Here is a 25765-nt window from a genome sequence, read left to right as displayed (position 1 = left end):
CACTTGAAGCTTAGTTGCACTCAGCCCCTGCTGCTGGTAAAGTCCCTTTCCTTTCCCCTCTGGGAAGCAACCTGTGGGGGAGGGATGCAAGCCACTGCAGCTTGGGTAATTCACAGTTCTGGGGGGGCTCACAGCTGGTCCAGCTGGTCCAAACTGGGGTATGCTGTGTGTCCGGTCACTGACGTGGCCCCAGGAGCTGTTCTGTACTGTTCTTGGTTATTTAGTAGCTGTTCTGGAGGATGAACTAAATCCCACACCTTGCTAAGCTGCCATCTTGTCTCCTTCCACCCAGAAATTTTTAATCTTTATTACAAGCAGTACATAACTTACAGAATTACTGAGCTCAAAATCCTTGCTTTCAGTAGAACACCCTTTCTCTTAGGGATCATATAAAGGTTGGTCACATTTTCTTAGATCAATTGTCAACACAGAATCATAGAATGCTGTCAGGGTGAAATAGAGAAGAGATGTGCCCAAAGCCACATAATTATTCAGTGACACAGCTCAATCTAGAAGCCTAGTTTTCTACTCCAAGGTTAGTGGCCCTTTTCATTTTACCAAACAGTTTTGCATGCCCTGTCAAGAGTACAATTTAATATTTTCAACTGATAAAAGCACCAGTATGATGAGACGTACTGAAAAACATTGGCCTTTTAATCATAATCAACTGTACATGAAAACATAAACACTATAAACAAACACTACAACCTAATAACAAAGGCAATTCTCTGAAATGGTGAAATGGCTTTGTAAAATTAACACGCATATTGGTATGTATATATCTTTGTTAAATATTTAATAAGTTGACTCAGTACAGAAGAAAATCAAATAAAGATAAAATCAGTTTTTTATTCCTGGGAGATGAAAACTTTTAAATTTTCAACCATCTGTCTACTATTCTATTGATAACCTGTTCTAATCTTACTGATAATCTCTAGTGCAATAAGACATTTTCCCACATTAAAATAGATAGTTGAAAATATAACTTTCCTAACTCATCAAAAGCTATGTGTAAAATTGTGAAAGACAGAAAATATAAAACAGCATTAAATAAAAAGAAACTAATCACTCTTAATACAACAGTTAGCATTTTGGTATACTTTACTGGCCTTTTTTCACCCCCACATATATTTTTATAAAGTTCCCAAGTGATACATGGAGATCCGTATGGTACATTTTTCTCTATCTACAGCATAAGCATCTTATTAAAATTTATATATATTTCAAGGTTGCATAAAGTCCTTTGTAGAGTTTTATAATTCAACTCTACTATTCAACTAGAACTAAACACATAGGTGATTCTGTCTCCTTAAACATGTGAAAAGAGTCCAATGTTTAGAGCCAAATAGAACTTAATTTGTACTGAGGTTCCAACTCCTTAATTGAGTTGGGGCCTTCAAAAATCACTGTGCTTCTCTGATTCTCTCATTCTATGTAATAGGGTTGTATCAATAAAAATTTATTTTAAAAGACTAACAGTGCCTGATACATAGTGTATTTAAATGATTTCAGTATTTCAAATGATTTCCTTAGATTCCTAGAAGTAAAATTATTTAATCAAAAGTAGGAATGTTTTACGGCTCAAATAAATGACACCAGGTTATTATCTAAAATGATTATAATAATTTAGACTCTCAAATAGTGAACATGCTCTTGAGCAGCAATATGTTAAAGGCAAATAATTTAGATATAAAATTAAACTTAACGAGACAGTACAATGGTGGCTCAGGGGCAGAATTCTCACTTGCCATACTAGAAACCCAGGTTCAATTCCCGGAGCCTGCCCATGACAGGAAAAAAAAAAAGATAGAAAAATTAAACTTAATGAAAAAAGCCAATTATCTATGTAAAATAACACCTTAACATCATTTAAATATATACTGCTAATAAAATTCAATATAGACTTACCCTACTTGAGGGGCTGCTGTCCCTTTATGGGAGGGAGATAAGGTCTGAAGCTTGTTTCCCAAAGAACTGCTAACTGAAGACACTTTACCTGAAGGCACACCTCATAATAAAAAAGGTATTAGTTTTAAAAACACTCTAAAAAGAAAATTACATATAACACAACATCTGATAAAGAGAACAATGCCTGTAATATTCTTTGTGGCAATAAATCGAAGCAAGTTGTCAACTAAGAAAAAAATTTCCAGGGAACATTCTTAATTCAGTCTCATCTACTTTGCTTTATTTTCTTTCCTTCAATTTACATACAAATAAAGGAACTCTTAGTGGTCAATATCTTCTTCCAACCATTAAAATTTGTTCATTAAGGACAGTGGTAAAATTAAGAAGCATATGAGGTACTAAGATAAATATCGAAAATTCTGTGGTCAAAGAAGCGTTCAAGAAAAAGAACTGGACTGATTTCTGAACAGATGATACATCAATAATTCTATAAAGGGTAGACATTTAAGTTAAAAAAAAATTTAAAAAAAAAACAATAAAATATGTAACAGAAGAAACTTTTGAAAGTTACTTTACTTCTACCCAGAAACTATTATTCACCCTGCATACCTCTTCCTAATTATAAATCTTTTAATTTTCTAGAATACACCATTTTATCTTCATTTGCTTCTTTACCAACCCTGTGTGAAATAAATCAAGTTATTTTATGAGTCTCATTTACCTACAACAGTTTTGCTAGTGCCACTTGGTTGTGGTAATCGTGAAGATCCTGATGACGTAGTTCCAGGAGAATTTGACTTTTTCAGTGTAGGAGGCTTATACTAAAGTAATGAGAATAAAAAAAATAAAACATTTTATCAGCACCACTTTTTTTTTTCCTTTGTATGCTGTATGGTGGGGGTCACATTTCATTCTTTTTCCATGTTAGTATCTCTTTATTGCAGCACCGTTTGTTGAATTTTTTTTGTTTGTTTTCGGGAAATACATGGGACAGAAATCAAACCCAGGTGTCCCACATGGCAGGAGGAAATTGTACCACTGAAATACCCTTGCATCCCCAGCATCACTTTTTTATTACAGATTTTAAACTAGCATTTCAAAAGCTCCAGTTCCCTTAAATGAACAATTTTTTATTAGCTACTGAATTACCCAAATTCAGAAAGTGCAGCATAAAATTTGTCACCTGAGAGAGACTTCCCCAAATATGTTCCTACTCAAAACTGGTGTAGTGTACTGTGTACACAGAGTTTGCCCCAGGTCTCCCATTGCTAAAATAAGAGCAACTTTTCCCAATTTATACCCCAAAAACAGGTGTAACAGAGAAAATATCCTCAATGTTAAGATTTTAAATGGAAAACAAATATTAGTAGGAAATTTTAGAAATAACCAATTATGCTCACTTGATGGAAGAGCTTTAAAGGTGAAGATACTTATATGTCCTTGGTTATGATTTTTATTTCATATATAATCCAACCATATTTCCTACTGAAAAAAATTCCTAAGATTACAGTCTTGCCAAATTTCAATACATAGCTGTTTCACAAGATTTCCCTAATGTGAAGAGAAAGAACTAATTGTTTTCATCAAAATTAAGTGTAAGTCCTTTATCAGACTATGCTAAATTAATGAAATATGGGTTGAAATTGAAATAAGACTGGTTATTTCAGTTTACATTGCTTAATTTTATTTTTCTCCACTCTCTTGAGGGATATTGTTAGGCCTGGAGGACAGAACCCCTTTCCCCATGATGTGACCAACCCCTGGCAAATATTTCAAAAAGCTTCCTCCACCCAGCCCACACCTTTTTACCCTCCAGCAACTTCATTCTTGTGATAAACTCTCATTACTCAACTTTCACCCTCTGGGAGGTGCACTCATGCAGTAAACTCCCCTTACTCAATATCTGCCCTGCATCCGTTATCACTTTGCATAACTAAGGCAGCATTTACATTTTAAACTTCACCAAATGAAGGCTGCCAACTCCCAACTTAGTCCCCGGCTTCTAAAAACCAACCAATAAAAACCTACCTAACCCTTGACTCCAACTTCCTAACCCCAAACTATAAAAACCCTATCCCCCTCCACTTCAGTGCAGTCATTTCTCTCTTGAAACTCTGCCCAGGCGGTTCTGCTTCTTACTAAAATAAAACCTTTGCCTGAATTCCTTTCTTCCAGCCTCAATCCTGGTGGCTTGCCTTTTAGATATCACTAGTAATTTCATTTCACTCTCTCCTAATTGAGCGAAACTTTGCTCAGTTCACTGAGTAGAAAATATCTCATCAATCACCTGGTCCAACATAAAGAAATAAATATGTTCAAACGTGACTGTATGATTGTGAAAACCTAGTGTCCAATGCTCCTTTTACCCAGGGTATGACAGATGAGTAAAAAAATATGGATAAAATTTAAATAAATAATAGAGAGGGGGATAAGGGGTAAAATAAATTGGGTAGATTGAAATACTAGTGGTCAATGAAAGGGAAGGGCAAGGGGAATGGGATGTATGAGTTTTTTCTTTTTATTTGTTTTTTTGGTGTGATGTAAATGTTCTAAAAATGATCATGGTGATAAATGTACAACTATGTGATGATACTGTCAGCCACTGATTGTACATCATTTATGGATTGTATGTATGTGAAGAAAATAAAGAGAGACTAAACTGACTTTGAAAAGATAAAAAAGGAAATAAATATGTTCAGGTTTACACTACAACTTAACAGCAGAGCAATTCTTAGTACAGGTGATAATTATATTTGCATGTGTACATGGGATTTAGCCAAATACATTAAGTAGACTGCTTAACACTTATGTAAAAAATTGGTTGTAAGCCTAATTTAAATAAATCAAATCATATTTTACAATCAACAACCAACATAAAATTTAAAATGCACTTCTAACAAAAAATAGCTGTCTAAAAACAAAATTTTAAAGTCAAACATTATAGCCTTTAAAAGTATGTAAACTTAAATATACATATATGTAAAAGAGCCACACATTTTTTTAAAAATGCCATTCACAGCTGGCATTATTTTGCCAGAAACTGAAATCTCTTAAATACCTGGCAACTAGAAAACTTTCAATGAAATCTGTCAAATGAAGTTTGTCAAATGAACAAATGAGTAGACTTTGGGAGATAAGCCATATAAGGACACTGTTTCTTTGAAAAGCTAGGGCTATTTCTGGTTCTTTCTGGTTTTAAAGGACATCTGGTGAGTAACCAGTCTCTTCCACTGAGATTTAAAAAGACATTTAAAAAGATTTAAAAACTAACAGTAATGTGGAAAACAAAACCTAACAATAAACTTCAAAATACCAAAGTCATGACTAAAAATAAGGCCAATAAAATCAAATTAAGAACAAGACCAGTGACCCATTCATATTGTACTATCACTAAAAAACAAAATTACTAGCATAAACAAAAGAGACAGGTGTGGCATATTACATATTGAGAACTCTAGTCTTTAGGGAGGGCACAGATAGAAAGGGTCCTAGTAGCAGTACCCATGGGACCAAAGATTTTCATGTACATACTAAGAATTATTATTGTTCACTTAAATGCTTACAAATGCTCAGGAGGCAGCGCATTCCTTTCCCAAGATGCTTTGTTCTTCCCCTCTCTATTTATAAGAGATTTGCAGATACAGTATATAATATAGGAAACGAAAATTCATGCTATTTCTTCAATGATTAAGTTCCATATTAGGTATCAAAATGATTTTCTGAGATATTAAGTTTTAGTCAAAATGATTATCTGAGATACCAAGAACCTCACCAATTGTATTTGTATCTATTAACGTTTCTTATAACTTTCAACAAGAACTAGTTATCTTAGTTTCCTTACAAAATCCTCACCCAAATCTGAATGCCTCTTATTTAAAACAAACATATTCTCAGTAACCTGCTGTTCCTCTGACCTAGATCATCTGACCTCTACGTTACTAAGCTGTACTAATCTAGCTGGTCTACAGCATCCAGGTGAAATTTGACCTGTATTATGAATAGACTATCATGATAACTCCAGCTGTCAGCAACTTTGTATAAGTCCACTTAATGATCAAAAGAACAAATTATTTTATCTTTATCAGTTATATTCAATATATATTTCTTTCATTCATTAAATAAGTTATTTGCTAACTGCTCTCTAGTGTGTTTTTAAATAGGATCACAAACGTAACAAATTTCCTTAGTAAAAACGTATACATACAAAAACTTTTAAATGAGATTAGAAAAAATTTAAAGAATAGGGATTACATCCATTTCGGATAAAATGGTAGACTAGACTATGTGGACCAACCCTTCAACTAAAACTAAAAATGCTCAGGAAAATATTTTATAAATCACTTTTTAAAAGCACTGAATATTAGATGACAGGAAAAGGAACTGTCAGGTCAAAACCATGTGAGATTGTAACAATGGTCTGAGCACCTGTAAAGGCACAAAGAAATTTTATTTTTGCCTGGTAATTTTGCCTAATCATAAGTTTTCCTTCTAGCTATCCCTGCCTTGGGTATAACCACAACTAGCAAGGCACGTACCTCCATATGGTTTAGATGGTTAAGAGCTGCCCTTAGCTTCTCCAAACAGCACTTGCTACTTATCAAAATGACCCCCTGTCACTTTAGCTCTTTCCAGCCCTGTAATTTGCTAGCAAGGAACTGCATCTCCATATAGTTTGGATGATAAAAGCTGCCTGTACCTACTCCAAATGGTCCAAGCTATTTTTGTTTTTTGTGTTTTTAAACTGCCAATCTCCACGGAAAAGCCCTACTCCTCCCCTCTGGGTCACAATAAAGGCAGAGCCTGGGACCCACATGTATTCTTCTTTGCCTCCCTCCATGGATCCTCATGCGAGCCTAGGATGAGTAAACCCAAGCCTCTTCTGCCACCTTCATTCTCCTCTCTCTCTCCCTCCAGGCCTCTGCTCTAACAGAGCTGTTCTTTCACATATTCTGTCTGTGACATCCAAATGCCACTACATGGATTTACTGTATAAATTTGCTTTGCACTATGGGCCAGTCAAGCAAACAAAAGCCAAAAATTTAATTTAGAAGGCTTCCTGATGGTTTGTATTCTTAGATACTGTGTTAGTTAGATTCAGTTGTCAACTTGGCCAGGTGAGCATACCTATTTCTGTTACTGCAGACACAAACCAATGGTACGTGAATCTCATCTATTGCTAATTACATCTGCAGTTGGCTAGGAGGCGTGTCTGCTGCAATGAGTGGCGTTTGACTTAATTGGCTGGTGCTTAAATGAGAGATCGCAACATAGCACAGCCTAGCAGCTTGGCATTCCTCATCTCAGCACTTGCAGCTCAGCCCGGGCCCTTGGAGATGGAGAAGGAAATCACCCTTGGGAAAGTTGTTGGAACCCAGGGGCCTGGAGAGAAGACCAGCAGAGACCATCCTGTGCCTTCCACGTAAGAAAGAACCTCAGTGGAAAATTAGTTGTCTTTCCTCTGAAGAACCAACAAAATAAATCCCCTTTTATTAAAAGCCAATCTGTCTCTGGTGTGTTGCATTCCGGCAGCTAGCAAACTAGAACAGATACCTAGAAGAAAAAGTGCAAATCTTCTCTGGAAGAAGACACTTCTTCACACGATTAATCCTCATGAATAATTTTTTTAAGGACAATGAGCAGTGAACAGTCAATAATATTCATGGACACAAGGACATAAGGAACCATGGGGGGGGAACAGTAGATCATACTTACAAAGATCACTTGATACTATATAATTAGGCACACTTTATAAAACAATTATGCTTACCCCAATTAAAGAAATATAAATCAACTTTTTTTTTTCATGGGCAGGCACTGGGAATCAAATCCAGGTCTCTGGCATGGCAGGCGAGAACTGTGCCTGCTGAGACACCACGGCCCGCCCTAAATCAACTTTTAAAAGGAATTGAAAACTATAAAAAATAACACAGGAAATTTAAAAAAAAGAGCCAATTTCAATAAATTAAACATACAATAAAATGTTAAAAACTCAATGGTAGAAGAGAGAAGTGGCTGTACAACCATTGTGCATATAACAATTACAAAAGCAGGATTATGAAAAAAAAACAACTATTTTAAAGACTAGAAAACCATTAAAAGAACAGTACTGGAAAACCTCCAAACTGTATACTTGGGGGTTAACAGCATACTAAAGCTAAAAAAAAAAAAAAAAGCAGAGAAAAACATTATCATACTTTTTTCAGAAGAACAAAACAGAGTCCAATTGATATATTATCTATGACGTCCAGTTTTTAACCAAAAGTTACTAGAAAAGAAACAGGAAATGTGCTTCATATTCATCAAAAAAGAAAATAATAAAAGATTGACTACAAGTTTTACAGGTGTCAGATTTAGTAGTTAAGAACTTCTAAACAGCTATTATAAATACATTCAAAGAAGTAAAGGAATACATGCACAAAAATTAAAGGGAAATAAGATACTGGTGAATAAAAAGACAGAATGTAATGAGAAAAACAATGGCAAAATATAGGCAATTTCAGATAACAGAAAAACAGAATTCATTGCCAGAAGATCTGCACTATGAAAAGGCTAAAGAAAGTTCTTCACGATGAAGGGAAATGACAAAACATGGCAACTTAGATGTACAAGGAATGAAGAGCAGTAAATGATAAAACTGATGGTTTACAATGTCTATAGAGTTACATATACTACACACAAACACACACACACATACAATAGTACTAAGGATAGAGAGAGATACATAGAAATAATCATAGATTGGGATAAGTTAAAGACATTTTGTTATTCCTAGAGCAAATATTAAAACAAATAATGCAAAAGAGCTATAGCTAGAAATTCAACGGAGAAAATACAATGCCTTTGATTAAGACAAAAGAGGTAAGAAAGCAGGAACAGAGGAATCAAGATATAAATGAGAAAAAGAGAAAACAGACAACAATATGGCAAAGCTAAAGGCAACTGCATCAATGATTACCTTAAATGTAAATGCCTAGATGCTTCAATCAAAAGGCTGAGATTGCCAGATTTGATTACAAACACACACACAAACACATACATACATATCAATTATAGGTTGTCTACTGGCAATACCCTATAAGTACAAAGACAAAAATAAATTTAAGGGATAAGAAAGTAACAACTATGCTAAAAGTTACATGATCAGATAAAATAGACTTCAATAAAGGAATATTATTACAGACAAAAAGGGAACACTTCCTAATGACAAATGGGTCAATAAATGGAGCAGATAGAACAATTTATAAAGGTAAACATACCAAATAGGAGAAATTCAAAATACTTGAAGTAAAAATTGTCAAAACTAAGGAGAGATACAGAAAAAGTCACAATCATAGTTGAGGACACCATTTTCTCATAGTAACTGATGGGACAGCTTGACAAAAAGTCAGTAAAGACATAAAATGTGAATGATACTATCAACACCTTAAATTTCTGACATTTATAAAACGTTATATATAATGACTGCAGAATATACTTTTTTTCATGTAATATGGAACATTCATTTAAAAAAACCATATGGTGGACCACAAAAATAAGTTTCAATAAGATGGAAATATTACCAAATATATTTTCAGAACAAGTTAAATTTAAAATAAACAAAAGTAAGCATCTGGAAAAGTCCCAAATACTTGGAAAGTTACAGTTCACTTCTGAATAGAAGGAGATATCACAAATTAGAAAATATTTTGAATTGAATAACTATAAAAACACAGCATACTGAGATTTATGAGACACAGCTAGTGAAATGCTAGTACAAGGAAACCAAACAGTATTTCCTTTAAAAAAACTAAGTAAAATTGAAAAAGTTCTAGCTAAATTGACCAAGGGAAAAAAAAAACTGATCAAGAAAATAAAAATAAGAAAAAATACAAATTCTAATATTAGTAATAAAAAAAAGGACATCACTACAAATCCCTCAGATAATAGAAGATGAAAAAACTACAAACTCATTATGAGTCCAGTATTATCCTGATATCAAAATTAGACAAAGACACCAAAAAAGATTTAAGGTAAAACAAAAAAAAAAAATTGAAAATATATATCATATAAACAATAACCATAAGAAAGCTGTGTGGCTACATTAATATCAGACAAAAAAGACTTTAAAACAAAAAAAAGGGGTGTCAGAGATAAAGAGAGACATTTCATAATGATAAAAGGGCAAATTTATCAGAAAAATGAAGAAATATATATGTGTGTGTGTGTATGTGTGTGTGCAACTAATAACATAACACCAAAGAATTAAAGCAAAGACTGAGAAAAATGAAGAGAGGAGATAATTAACCAATAATAGCAGGAGACTTAAATACTCCACTTTCAACAATGAATAGCACAACTAGACAGACCAACTAAGAAATAACAACATAAACCAACTAGAATTAAGAGACATCTATAGAACACTTCACTCAACAATGACAGAATATGTGTGCTTCTCAAACGCATATAGAACGTTCTCCAGAAGAGACCATTCGCTAAGCCATACAACAAAGCTCAATAATTTTAAAAGCACAGAAATAATACAAACTGCAGTGGAATGAAATTAGAAATCTTTAACAGGAAAAAAATTTAGGAAATGCACAAATATGTGCAAATTTAATAACACATTTCTAAATATCAAATAGGTCAAAGAAGAAATGAAAAGAGATGTCTAAAAAAAAGATGAACGAAAAGAGGCAAAATACACCAAAAGTTATGGGATTCAAGTAAAGCGGTATATAGAGGGAAATATGGAATAATAAAGATTACAGCAGAAATTAATGAAGAAGGAAACAGCAAAAAGTAGAGAAAATTAATGAAACCAAAGCTGTTTTTTTTAAAAAGACCAATAAAACTGACAAATCTTTGACTAGACTGACAAAGAAAAAAGAGAAAGGCTTATATTACCAGACTCAGAAATGAAATAGGGGATATTACTAGTGTTCTTACAGAAATAAATAAAGTAGGGTTATGGAAAAACATTGTGCATAAATGTATGCCAAATTAATTTAGATGAAATGGACAAATTCCTAGAAAGACAAAATACTGAAACTGGATCAAGAAGAAAAAGATGATCTGAACAGACCTATAACAAATGAAGAGATTGAACTGGTAATCAAAAAACTACCCACAAAGAAAAGCCCAGGCCCAGGTGACTTTGCTACTGACTTGTATCAAACAATTTAAGAATCAATACCAATCTTTCTTAAACTCTTACAAAAAAACAGAAGAAAAATGGAACAATTCTTAACTCATCCTATGAGGCTAATATATTAATTACCATGATACCAAAATCAAATAAAGGTATCCCAAGAAAATAACAGACCAATATCTCTAGTGAATATAGATGCAAAATCTTCAGCAAACACTAGCACCCTGAATTGAGCAACATATAAAAAGGCTGAATAGTTGGTTCAACATCCTGAAGTCAACAATACATAGATCAGTACAACAGACATTTCTAAAAAGATATACAAATGACCAAACACATGAAAAGATGCCTGACATCATTAGTCATCAGGCAAATATAAGTCAATACCACAATGAGATACCATACTGAGATACACCCACTAAAGGCTAGGAAAAAAAAGGTAAGCGTTGTCAAGAATGTGGAAAAATGAACTCTTACACTATTGGTGGGAATGTAAAATGAGGCAGCTACTTTGGAAAACAAGTCTGACAGTTCCTCAAATAATTAAAGCGAGTTACACCACATGATCTACCAACTGTACTCCTAAGTATACAGATAAAAGAAATGAAAATATTTGCCTATACAAATACTCACACCTGAATATTTATAGCAGCAGTATTCGTAATAGCTAAAACGGAGAAGCAATTTGAACACCCAGTGATGACAAATAGTTAAACAAAATGTGATATTAATTATCCATAAAAAGATCTGAAGTACTAAGACATGCTATATCTTGTCTAAACCTTGACAACATTACGCTAAATGAAAGGAGCCAGTGGAAAAATTCCCCATATTATACAATCGTTTTCCTTTGAAAGTCTGTAACAGGGAAATATACAGAGACAGAAAACAGATCATTGGTTGCTTAGGACTGTGATGTGGTGAAAGAGAGAAAAAGGATGCAATAGCTAAATGATACAGGGTTTCTCTGAGGTGACAGAAATGTTCTAAAATTGACTGTGGCTGACTACTCATATCTGCGAAAATACTAAATGTAATTTTAAATGGGTGAACTGTTTTTTATGTGAACTATATCTTAATAAGCTGTTTTTAAAAATAATCAATATGGACATCAGCAACATGGTGATATAAGACATCCCCTGGAAAATTCTCTCCTCAGGATCAGCTAATAAAAGAATAAATTCCACTTGCTTAGTACTCTGGAGGATGATAGAGGCTGGAGAAGGACTGCATAAATCCTAAATCAAATAAAAAGAAAAGTAATCTTCAAGATCAGGAAGGAGACATTCTTCCTGGAGCCATCAGCCCAAACTCGACCCCCTCACTTAGTCCTACCCATCTTGAGAGTCATGCAGAAGCAGCATGGGCTGGGTGCCTCCTGGCATAGATGAAGACTATAGAGCCACTCTCAGCAGCAAGTTAGAACACTATGCATATTCAAGCCCAGGGACCCAAGTCTGCAGAGACCCCGGATGGAACACAAATAGCTAACAGGAATGACACATATAAAAGGGCCCCTTTTTTAGGGGGAAAAAAAAAGAGAGACCATGGCATAACTGTTGACAAGAAATATTCATATTCAATCCAGTTTCTGTTGGTTGGATTACTAAGTACAAAACAGAGTTTCCTTTTGGATTGACCACATCTGGGTCCCTGGGCAAGATACTCTAAAAGGGTGCTTTTCAGGCAGAAAAGCCCCATGGAAAAAAAAATGTGTGTAGTGGGGAGTGGGAGGGTGGTAGTAACTGAACTCCTCTAAAACAGAACAGGTACCAGAAGGGAAAAGTGAAAGGAAAAGGGATGCTGAGTGAGGGAAAGAATTTAAACAAACCATAGAAGCTGGGAGAATATTCTACATAAAAACAAGTACAGATCAAAATTCCCAGAGAAGGAATACAGGAAAATAAATTTTTTCCTGGAGGTAAAACAACTGCAGAAAAAGTACAATCTTAAAAATTGTACTGCATGTACAGGGCAAGAATCAGATGAAGAAGAGCTGAGAAAAGCTGAATAGTTAACACGGACTACTATAAAGGAACAGAATAAACTGGACCAAGCATCAAAGAAGAACCTTAACATAAGCCCATCAACAATAAAATCCTAAACAAGGAGAAAATGACCTTCAGAATAAAGACAATCAGGTGCCTAGACATCAGCAAAAAATTACAAACCATACTAAGAAACAGGAAGGTATGATTCAGTCAAGGAACACATTAAAACATCAGAAGAGACAAAGAATTTGAAACTAATCAAAGAAATTTATACAAATCTTCTAAATCAATTCAAGGAGATGATGAAAATATGGATAAAGAAATAAAGGATATTAAGGAGACACTGAAAGAGCTTAAAGAAAAATCTGAAAGTGTAAAAAGAAACAAAAATTGTGGGGATGTAAGGTAAAATAATGGAGATTAAAAATACTCTAGAGGCATATCAAGAAAAGATTTAGACTGACAGAAGAAAGAATAAGCAAGAAGAAAGAATCAGCAAACTAGAATTTGAAATCATAGTCAGAACAGATAGAGAAATGAAGAGAAAAAAGTAAGTGGTGTCTCAGGTATTTAAGTAGCAATACGAGCCACACAAAGATATGTTATAGGTTGCACCAGTTTGAAACTCTTATGTACCCCAGAAAAGCCATGTTTTAATCCTGATCCAATTTGTGGGGCAGACCTATTGTTTAGGGTGGAAAACTTTGATTGGATCGTTTCCATGAAGATGTGATATACCCAATGTGGGTGTGCCCTTTTGATTAGATGGAGATTGACTCCACCCATTCAAAGTGGGTCTTGATTAGTTTACTAGAGTCCTTTAAAAGGGAAAACATTTTTGATAAAACTCAGATGCAGATGCTTGGAGAACCGACAGAGGCATGGATGTTCAGAGATGCTTGGAGTGCCAACAGAGAGAGCAGATGCCTAGACACAAGCAGAGACCAGCAGACATTGCCATGTGTCTTCCCATGAGATGCTAAACAATGCAGAACTTGGAGAAAATCAAACGAAGCCAGAGATGAAACCAGCCACAGAGAAACCAAGTGAGGAACCCCCAACAGGAAACATAGGATGAAAGCAATGTTTTCATCCTATGAAATTGGATGGGCAAGGGACCAGCAGATGCCACCATGCGACTTCCCAGTTGACAGAGGTGTTATGGATGGCATCAGCCTATTTGAGTAAAGGTAACCTTTTGATGGTGCCTTACTCTGGACATTTTCACAGCCTTAGAACTGTGAACTTGTAACTTAATGAATTCCCTTTATAAAAGCTGTTCCCTTTATAAAAGCTGTTACATTTCTTATATATCGCATTCCACAAGCAGAATAAATCCTAACAGACCTACTGTGAAACACATAGTAATCCGAATGTCAAATGCCAAAGAAAAAGAGAATTCTGAAAGCATTGAAAGAAAAGCAATTCAACACATACCAGGGATCTACACAAAGGCTAAGTGTAGATTTCTCATCAGAAACCATGGAGGTAAGAAATAGCAATGTAAAATGGCCACAGTGGAAGACAGTTTGGCATGTACTCAGAAAGTTAAGTATAGAATTACCATATGGCCTGGCAATTTTGTAAGTAACACACCCAGAAGAATTGAAAGCAGGGACTTGAACAGATATTTACACACCAATGTTCTTAGTGGCTTATTCACAACTGCGAAAAGATGGAAGCAACCCAAGTGTCCATCAATTGATGAATGAATGAACAGAAGTGGCATATACATGCAATGCAATGGAATATTATTTGGCTGTAAAAAGAAATGAAGTCCTGAAATGTGACAACATAGATTAACCTTAAAGACATTATGCTGAGTGAAATAAGTGAGACAGAAGATGACAAATATCGTATGATCTCACTGATATGTAATAATTAGAATAAGCAAAATCCTAGAGAGTTAGAATCTAGAATATAGGTCAATGGCAGCTGGGCTGAGGGCAGGGATGGGAATTAATGCTATTTTGTACAGAATTTCTATTCAGATTGATTTGTAAAAGTTTGGAACTGGATGGTGATGGCAGTACAATACGGACAGTGTAATTAACAGCACTGAATGTGAATGTGGTTTCAAGTGGGATATTTTAAGTCATATATGTTAGTGGAATAAAAAGTAAAAGATAAATTATAAAAACATTCCTTCATGACTTATAACACAGATAACACACTAATGCAAAGAGCTGATGGGAAAAATTATACCCCATGTGTGGTAGTTAGATTCAGTTGTCAACTTGGTCAGGTGAGGGCACCTAGTTTTGTTGCTGTGGACATGAGACAATAGTACCTGAACCTCATCTGTTGCTGATTTGCAGCTCAGGCCTTTGGAGGGGCAGAAAGGAATCACCCCGGGGAAAGTTATTGGAACCCAGAGGCCTCTGGAGAGAAGGCCAGCAGAGACCATCCTGCGCCTTCCCATGTAAGAAAGAACCTCAGTGGAAAGTTAGCTGTCTTTCCTCTGAAGAACTAACAAAATAAATCCCCTTTTATTAAAAGCCAATATGTCTCTGGTGTGTTGCATTCTGGCAGCTAGCAAACTAGAACACCATGTAAACTATGGACTGTAGCTAATAGTACAATTTTAATACTGTTTAATCAATTATAACAAAGGTACCATATTAATGCAAAGTTTTTTCTTAGAATAATCATTTTGAATACGGATGTAGAATAAAATACATATCTTACTGCATTTATAGTTATGAAGGTCATTCAACTTAGTCAAATATGATGAAAAAGAATTACTTCAGGACTTAAGGTATAAATGGATTACTTCAATGTAATCATTTATCTTAGAATATGAAGATATTTTATTTTAGCACATACTGACATTTTCAGATTGGTATTTCTTCAAGGGTGAATTTTAGCACAACCATGCCTTAATATCCCAAATGAAGAATAATGGAAGTTTTACTTCCAAATGATAGAACTCATTTTCGCCTATAGTTAAAAGATTAGCAAGGTATTTATATTATTATTTTGATCGGAGCAGGGGTTACAATTATAGTGGAAACTATCAACTACCTGGATTTCACATTTAACAATCACTTGGTACCAAGTGTTGAAATATACAGATTCTACTGTATTTCCTTTTCACAGCTATTTTATTCTTAAAAAGCAAACAAAAATATATTGGTGTTCTTAACTATCTAAACAAAAGAAATGCGCTGTTTGATATGCTTCTTGGAAATTCTTTAAATTACATTTACTTTGTGCTTTCCCACAATGATGATGATAATGATATGCTCTGTTCAACATTTTTAAAAAGACAGTAACCAAAAAAAAAAGACAGTAATCAGATGGTGTGAGGGAGGTTCCAAATTTTAAGGGGTCTTTTTATGCATCATTTTATTCATAAATAACAGAAACAGATTATTTACTGTTGCAAGATTTACTGTACTTAAAAAAAATCACTTAGAAATCAAGGTTTTTTGAGAGCTGATATTTGCTTGAAAGCCTGATATATATTATCAGTGTTTCTGTGTAACAATATGCTTTATGATAAACAACAGTACTAGAAATAGTAGTAGAAAAATAGAAATAGTACTTCAAAAAATAATTTTGTATCATAAAACTCTTATATAGTTTCTGGTTTACTAAGTACTTTCATATACATCTTTTCTCTGGATTCTCACAATGATCAAGTAAAGCAGATCACTACTTCAGAGATGAGAAATAAAAGCTTATATACATGAAATGTCATTTGCCTAAAAATTCAAAAGTAGCTGTTAGGATCTGTACCCAAGTTTCCTTGCATCATGTATATTATTCATATATAATATGGAAACATTTAATATTTATTTGAATTTTCAAATGTGTATTTATATTGTTACTTTCTCCCTCCTCTTACCCCTCTAGTTACCTCTGAAGCTGTTTTACCTATCTTTGTGCTTCTTGGTCTTTCTTCCTTCACATATCTTTGTATGTTTCTTCAGTCTTTCTTTCTTAATTTAGTTTTTTAATTAGAGAAGTTAGAGATTTACAAAAAAATATCATGCACAAATACAGAGTTCCCACAAATCCCTCTCAGACATTGTTTTCCCTCTTATTAACATTTTGCATTAGTGTGATACCTTTGTTACAATTATTGAAATAATATTAATATACTATTGACTATGAGCCATAGTTTATATTTTGGCTCACTATTGTTATTACAGTAATAGAGTATTATGGTTTGTTCTTAAATTTTATTCTAATAACATACACACAACCTAAATTCCTTAACCTCATTCAAATATATAATTCAGTGGTTTAATTACAATCATGATATTGTGCTACCATTGCCACTATCCATTACCAAAACTTCTCAATTACAACAAACAACTTCTGTGCCATTTAATTTTTGAAGAGTTTCAGCAGGATTGGGTTAACTCTTTTGGAATGTTTAGTAAAATTCACCAGTGTTGCCATCTGCCCCTCTGCTTTTCTTTGTTGGGAGGTTTCTGATAATTGATCAATCAATCTCTTTACTAGTTATTTGCCTATTGAGATCTTCTATTTCTTCTTGAGTCACAGTTTGTGTTTCTAGGAATTTGTCTATTTCATTTGTAATTGTACAATTATTTCTAGTGTTCATTTATAATTCTTTTTACTTCTGTGGGGTCAGCATAATGTCCTCCCTTCATTTCTGATTGTAGTTATGTGTGTCCTCTTTTTCTGTCAGTCTGGTTTGTCAATTTTATCGATATTGTCAAAGAACCAACCTTTGGGTTCATTGCTTCTATTGTTTTTATTCTCTATTTCATTTATCTCCATTCTAATCTTAATTTCCTTCCTTTTGATTGCATTGGATTTAGTTTGTTCTTTTTCTAGATCCTCCAGTTGTGAAGTTATGGCTGATCTGAGATCTTTTTTTTATACTTTAGAGCTATAAATTACCCTTTCAGCACTGTCTTCACCACATCCCCTAAGTTTTGCTATGTTATATTTTCATTTTCCTCAAGATATTTCCTAATTTACCCTGTGATCTCTCTTATCCATTGGTTAAGAATATGTAGCTTAATTTCCATATATTTGTTAAATTTTTCAATTAGACCTTTATTTCAACTTTCATTACACTGTGGTTGGAGAAGATATTTTACATGATCTCAATATTTTAAAATTAACAGAGACTTGTTTTGTGACCTAACATATAGTCTATCCTGGGGAATAATCCATGTGTACTAGAGAAGAATGTTCTGCTACTTCTGAGGGGAGTGTTCTATAAGTCTGTTAGGTCTAGTTGATTTAAATCTTAATCTTCTACATTCTTATTGATCTTGTGTCTAGATGTACTATCCGTTATTGAAAGCGGTGTCAAATGAAGTCTCCTATTAATGCAGAACTATAACTTCTCCCTTCAAATCTGTCAATATTTGCCTCATCTATTTTGGGACTCTGCTGTTATGTACATATATATTAATAATTGTTGTCTTCTTATTGAATTGACCCCTTTATCAATCTAGTGACCCTCTCGGTCCCTCATAACAGTCATTTTGCCTTAAAGTCTATTTTATTTGATCTTAGTATAGTTACCCCAGTCCCCTTCTAGATACTATTTGCATAGCATATTTTTTTCACCTGTTCACTTTCAACTACATGTGCCTCTGAATTTAAGGTGATTTTAGTGCAAACAGAATATGGTTGGGTCATGCTTTTTTACCTATTCTGTCAACCTTTTACTGGAGAGCTTCGAACATTTCTATTTAAAGTAACTGCTGATAATGCAGGTCTTACTTCTGCTATTTTTTTTTTGATAGTTGATATTTGTAAGTCATACTTTGTTTTTGTCCCTTAATTTTTCCATTAGTACCTATGTTAATGTTGTTTTTTTTTTGTTTTTGAGTCCCTTCTTATTTCTTTCTGCATACATTTTTTATATATTTCCTTTATGGTTACCATGGGGCCAATATATAACAACCCAAATCTCTATAACAATTATGCTTGATTTGATTTTAACTTAACTTCAATAGCATACATATACACCATTCCTAAAATCCCATCTCCCTCCAACTGTTTTACTTGTTACAAATTATATCTTTATCCATCGTACTTTCGAAACCATGGATTTATGATCACTTTTATGCATTTGCATTTCAGGACATGTAAGAAATATAAATGGGGGGTTACATACCACATACAATAGTACTGGCATTTATAATCACTCAGATGACTACTGGAGGTCTTCACTTCTTCATACTGCTTCAGTGCACTCTCTTGTGTCCTTTCCTTTAAGTTTGAATAACTCTCTTTAGCATTGCTAATAGGGCAGTTCTAGTGGTGAGGACTCAGCTTTTGTTTATCTGAGAATGTCTTAATCTCTCATTTTTGAAAGTCTTGCCAGATATAAAATTCTTGGTTAGCAACTGTGTTTCTTCCAGCCCTTTAAATGTTTCATCCCACTGAGTTCTTGCCTCAAAGGTTTTTTGATGAGAGACTATTATTCTTATTGGGATTTCCTTGTACGTAACTCATTGTATTTCTCTTGCAGTTCTCAGAATTCTTTTCCCTGTCCTTGACATTTAAGTTTGATTACTGTGTCCAGTGTGGTTCTTTAAGAAGTTATTGTGTTTGGGGTTCACTGGGCTTCCTGAATGTACCTGTTTATGTCTTTTGTTAAATTTATTAAGTTTTCTGCTATTATTTCTTTGAATATCCCTTCTGCCCTTTCTCTTTCACCTTCCGAGGTGCTGGTTTGAAAACATTATGTAATCCAGAAAAACCATGTTTTAATTCTGTTTCATCTTGTGGAGGCAGTCATTTCTTTTATTCCCTATTCAGCACTATAGGTTGGAAACTTGATTAGATTATCTCCATAGAGCTATCCAGTAGTGTGTATTAACCTTTGATTAGAGGGAGATGTGACCTACCCATTCCAGTTAGGTCTTAATTAGTTTACTAGAATCCTTTAAAAGAGAAAACATTTTGGAGAAAGCTGGAGAGCCCCAATAGCAATGAGAGCCAAGGCAGCTAGAAACCAGCCAGAGACCTTAGGGGATGAAGAAGGACAACGCCCCTGGGGGGGGCTTCATTAAACAAGAAGCCTGGAGAGAAAGCTAGGAGATGTCGCTATGTTCACCATGTGTCTTTTCAATTGAAAGAGAAACCCTGACCATCACCGGCCTTCTTGAAGCCAGGTATCTTTCCTGGATTTCTTAGATTGGATATTTCTATAGTCTTGCTTTAATTTGGACATTTTCACAGCCTTAGAACTGTAAACTTGCAACCTACTGAATTCCTTCCTTTTTAAAAGCTGATCCATTTCTGGTATAATGCATTATGGCAGCTTGCAAACTACAACACTGGGTTTCCATATTGCACATTTTGTACACGTGAATTTGTCCTACAGTTCTCTTAGTTTCTGTTTACTTTTTTTCATTCATTCTTTTCTTTCTGCTCCTCAGCCTGAATACTTTCAGTTTTTCTTGTCTTTGAACTCAGTGATTCTTTCTTCTGCCAGCTCCAATCTGCTGTTTAAACCATCTAGAGAATACTGCATTTCATTGTTAACTCTGGGATGTGGTCCTTGAACTGATTCTTAAGTGTGCATCCAGCTAGTAATAGGACAGAGATTTCCTTGAGTGTAGGAGCTAACAAAAACAAACACAAAAAAACTTTTCAGTCTTTGCAAACTGACTTTAGGTTGGCAGAGTTTAGCCCTACTATTAAGAAATTCTGTTAGAGGCGAATATGAAGTACAGGGTTCTCTTTGTCATTTCTCAGCCTGGTTCTTGGTCTGAGCTTGTACTTCCTGATTACAAGAATTCAAATTCATCCTCTTCTCCCTATGACATGCTTTCTTCCCATCCCAAGGGTCTATTTTATGTCTTACAGCAGGTACTCCTTTGCCCCAGGCCATTTAGTCTTACTTGTTCCTTACCCTGCTTTAGCTGTCCACAAGCTGTTTCTGCTTGCAGGGAGAGTCAGAGATGAGTTTCTTGGTTCAGTCTTTCATACTGCTGATATAGAGGAAGCACATATGTGTGTAGGGGTTACTCTGCTCTCTCTGAAGCAGGGTTAGGGGCCCACAATGGGAATGTAGGCTGGCTCCACACCATGCTGGGGATATGGAGGGGAAGGAAATAGCAAGGGCACCAAGAAGTTCTCCTACCATTTCTTAGAGCTGTATTTTCTTGATTGGGCACTCAGTTACTGTAACCTCTTATTTTCCAGAGTTCTAAGATGGTTCTGCCAGTTTTTTGCTAGTTGTTTGAAGATTCTGTGAGGGAAAGGCAGCCTAGAGTGTCTTATGCCACCATCTTGTTCCTCTCTCTCCTCACAGTTTTTCTTTAATGATTAAGAGTTGGTTTAGAGTTTTAGTTATGTACCCTACTTACATCTTTTTTTCTTTCTTTTTTCACCTAACTTAAACAACAGAAGAAATTTCCAAGTTTTAAAGTGATCTTTATAAACATACTTTTCTTTTTCACTTATAATGATGTGCTTAATTGTATCCTATTTAAAATTCTACATGGCTCTAAATTTTTCACTTTTATAAACAATGCTGCAACAAATATCTTTTTCATAATACAACTTTCACTATGGTTACTAGCTTAAATTTTGGAGTTATACATTATTTTATTCCTATGAATGAACAACCTTGCACAAGTTGCTTAACCTCTGTAAGCTTTAGTTACTTTGTTTCATAAAAGTACTTTAGGGAGAGCTGAATCATTTCAATTACATGATTATTTCTTTGCCTATTCCCCTCTCTCTTTTCTTTTCCAAATAACTTTTTTCAGGTATGGTTCAAGATAGAATTTATTCTCCTCATATTTTGTCCACTGCTCTTAAAGCAAGATCTGCTGTCACCATGCTCAGGTAAGTGCTCTCTTAAATGCAAAACAAAACACTCTGTCATTATAAAAGTTCTCAGGATGCCTTCCTATGGCTTCTTTTACATCTTCATTCTGAGCTACTGTATCATCTCACATTAACCCCAGTTTATTGAACCCTGCAGCCTTGTAATACTATCCAGCCACTGGCCTGATGCTGCAACAGCAGGTCAGTTTGTCACTGTGACCCCAGAGCGAAGCACTGCTTACTCTACTTCACCTATCTTTAACTTATTTTCTTAGGTTTCTCTCCTATAACCTCTTTAAGTCAGTATATTTTTGAGCTCCTGCTAACTCAAGTCCATTTCAAATTAATTGTAACAATTTTTCTCAACTGGCCATTCTAATTTCTCACTAAATCCCTAAACAGTAATATACAGATTTTAACAAGTGAGAAAACAACAAAGCATAAGCACATCATGAATTTCAAAGAGCCATTTTCTTATCTTTGTAGAAATGTTTAAAATTGAGCATTTTTTACCTGTGGCCGGATAGTTGGTTTTCCTTTGTTATCAGCAGAAAATTTGCCTTTATTACTAATACGTGCTGCCTGTTCTTTACAGAAATTTATGTGTCTATCAGCTGCATTTTCATTGAATCTCCTCTGGCAATACGGACACTGAATATAATCTAAAACAGGAACAGAAACAGATTACTAACATAATACCTGAAACGGGACAAAAAGCATGTACTTTTTATGAACAATAATTCAAGACAAAGAACATAAGTAAAATCTGATAAGTAATAACTCCCATTTCTTATAATCTTCCTGTCTCACCTATCTAAACTTAGTAGAGACTTTTAAGGGCTAACATCTACTGGTACATGATACATTCCAATTTTCTCCCCTCTAACAATCAAATTAGAGGAGAAAAAATAATGGAGAACAAGTAAAATCTAAATTCTCAGTTCATTAGAATGAATAAGCAGAGAAAAAATGTTTTTTATGCCTCCTTAGAACCATATGTTTCATCATGTACATTTTTTTCATACCGTAGACTAATTAGGGGAATTTATGCTAAAAATAACATACTAAATTAAAACACATTTAAAAATATGGGCTCATCTATTAAAATCTTGTTTTAATTAGAAGAGACTGTCAAGCAATAATTTAATGTACTTTATACAGTTTTATTCACTTAGAGAGCCAAACAGATGCAAGAAGTGATAAAAATATACCTAATTAACATAAATCAAATGAAAGAAATAGCAAATATTTCCAAAATAAAACATTATCCCAAAAGGCAGAATATACAATGCATACTGTAAATAAAATTTCTCTTAAAATTAAAATTTTAATCATAGCAGAACCAAACTTCGTACCACTGTAAAAATCTCAACTAAATAAGACACTGGAATAAATACAAAATATAAAAATTTAGCACATTAAAAATCTCATCTTATTTCAACAGCTTTGCTTTTTGATAGGGAGTTTATCCTTTAAAGTTTACACACATTAAAAATCTCAACTTCTTTCAACAGCTTTGCTTTTTGATATCCTTTAAAGTTTACACACATCTGAAGTTCAGAAGTTCGCCCTGCTCATTAGTGGAGAAGGACTAGACGGCCTAATAACAAAGAAGCTGTGTTATCAGGCCCACGAGATTCAAAAATTCTGAAGTCCAAATTACTGTGAAGAACTGGCAGTCTGTCTCTGACACTATATAGACACAAGAAATGTAGTCATGTAAAATGAGATGCACTATCCAAACACCTCCAAATCAAAGACAGAAATTAACTTCATGGGGGAAATTAAGGTAGGATTAGCAGAGAACTAAGCCCAGTTGAAACACTCCAGAAACTAAAAATTAGAATATTTACCAATACTACAGAATTGGCACACTGTGGCTTACAGATCAAATTCAGCCACCTGCTGCCTGTTTTTGTAAAAAAGTTTTTTTCTGGAAGACAGCCATGCCCATTCATTTCCATTATCTATAGCTCATTTTATGCAATAATTGCAGAGCTGAGTAGTGGCAACAGAAATCTTATGATAGCCTGCAAAGCCAAAGTATTTACTATATGGACCTTTATGAAGGTCTGACCACTTCTGCTCTTGGATAAAATGTTAACAATGATCATTTCTTCATTTTCTAAAGAACTTTCTCTTTGCCAGGAAATAATCCTCATCCTAGAATTCTAACACAATTTTAATGTAGCTAACTTATTACATTAAAATAACTTTTTTAATGCTGTTCTAATAACCACTGTCTAATATGAAAGTGTCACATGTGCTATTTTAGGTCGTTTGATATCTCAGTCTCATATGGGATTCTCAATTCTTTCTTTGCTTTTGGTAACATTACACCAAGCAACTTTTACACATCCAATGAAAAAAATATAGTAACATCTGAATTTAAGGCATAATTTAAATACATATCAATCTAAATGGCAGCTGCTCAACAAGAATTTTACATTTTAGAAGTAAAATTGGTCATATTTTTTCTTCACAGATGAGACGATACCAAAAAACCAAGTAACTAGCTGACTCTTACTGAATGACTACGTTTCAGGCTATTGTAAACACGATTAAAATATTCCTTAGAATATTAACATTTAATAGTTACCACAATAATTTTAAAATATTATAACGCTTTAAGTTTAAATAACAGTATTGAGGTAAAAACATAACACATTTCTATTTTCTATACTGGGATGCCTTTATACATCTAGATGCCTGGTTTATTAGTATCATTTTATACCAAACTATCTAAAGATATACTTTATCTGGCTTCATCATTAAATGTTTAATAACAACTGGAAATTTATAAAAGTTATATCAATGTTTTCTCTCCACATGAACATTTGTCAACAATATTTTATGTACCAGGATCATATGAGGGAGGAGGAGGGGGTGGAAGTTTGCCTCCCTCTTTAAGTGCCTGATCAAGTCCTTTAGCGGCTCTTATAGTGGCAATGAATTCTTCATGTTTTCTTCTCCAATTAGATGGCTTCTTTGGTGGTTCTGGCTATAAAATAAAGAAAAACTAAAAACTTAGTATTAAATATTTTTTAATTAATTGAAATCAAACTTGAAGTAATGCCTCCTTATTTTAAATGTTCTCTTATCAAAAATTTTATAAGTGATCCTCTTCCCAAATTTACAATTCAAAAAAGAAACTTTCTAAACCATAGCAAATTTTCATTTGTATATAAGCATAATATCCAAAGCACTTAGAATACTTTTATTTTAAGTATTCAAGTCAATTAAGTTAAGATTTTCCTAATAACTCTTGCTGTTGGACATACTAACACCTTTAATTCCCTAGTCAAAGGCATCTGGATTTCTTTGCTTAACTGTACCTTCTATTTCCATATGGGCAAGGAAGTACTCTACAATTATCTGTACTCCTTCCATAAACATTGTATTATTTTAATATTTAAGGTTTTTCAAAGCTTATAGGAAGTTCCCTTCTCTGTATGTATGTTTTTTCCCAAATCTTCATTAAAAACCCATTTTCCACCACTCATTGAACAATATGTATGAATAAATGGAAAAAAAGTATATAAGACATAATATTATATAGGAAATCAGGATAACTTCCAATGGATACTTCACTGCATCTAAAAGCAAATACTATAAAAATCGCTGATAATTCTAGAAATTATTAGTAACTAAATTACATAGACATTTATTTTCTCAATCATACATTTATTTTCATTGCTTGGTACTATTCACCTTGCTGAGCAAAATGATGGATTACGATTATTTTATAATTTCCTAAAATATCCTGGGGGGAAAAAAGAGAAATAATATACATTGCAGCAAATTTTGATATATTTGTCCTAACTTAGGACAGAATCCATGCTTAGCACAACACCTGCGATAAGTGGTATTTGCTAGTTGCTGAATGAAATGAAATGAATGAGAACAGAAATATTACCATAGCTATATTTGTGCAAGCACAAATACATGTTTTTGTTTT

The 25765-nt window shown here is 34.0% G+C and overlaps 1 protein-coding gene and 1 pseudogene across 5 annotated transcripts in view; both read right to left on the bottom strand.

The window, feature by feature from the left end:
• The window catches only part of ZC2HC1A (zinc finger C2HC-type containing 1A), a 73301-nt gene that overhangs the window by 28314 nt on the left and 19222 nt on the right, over positions 1-25765 (bottom strand). For 3 of the 5 annotated variants that reach the window (XM_077167047.1, XM_077167050.1, XM_077167049.1), the window contains exons 4-7: positions 24667-24808; positions 22321-22469; positions 2630-2729; positions 1909-2008 (exon numbers count right to left, since the gene is read on the bottom strand). In XM_077167047.1, coding sequence (XP_077023162.1) covers positions 1909-2008; positions 2630-2729; positions 22321-22469; positions 24667-24808 — 491 coding nt within the window. The remainder of the gene's footprint in view (positions 1-1908; positions 2009-2629; positions 2730-22320; positions 22470-24666; positions 24809-25765) is intronic. The other 2 variants (XM_077167048.1, XM_077167051.1) reach the window with 1 other exon arrangement.
• On the bottom strand, positions 9981-21938 carry LOC143688762 (cytochrome b-c1 complex subunit 7 pseudogene; annotated as a pseudogene).

Source organism: Tamandua tetradactyla, chromosome 6, assembly GCF_023851605.1.
Source record: "Tamandua tetradactyla isolate mTamTet1 chromosome 6, mTamTet1.pri, whole genome shotgun sequence".
Taxonomy (NCBI): domain Eukaryota; kingdom Metazoa; phylum Chordata; class Mammalia; order Pilosa; family Myrmecophagidae; genus Tamandua; species Tamandua tetradactyla.
The sequence above is the reverse complement of the archived record's forward strand: the minus strand, read 5'-3'. Positions and strand labels throughout refer to the sequence as shown.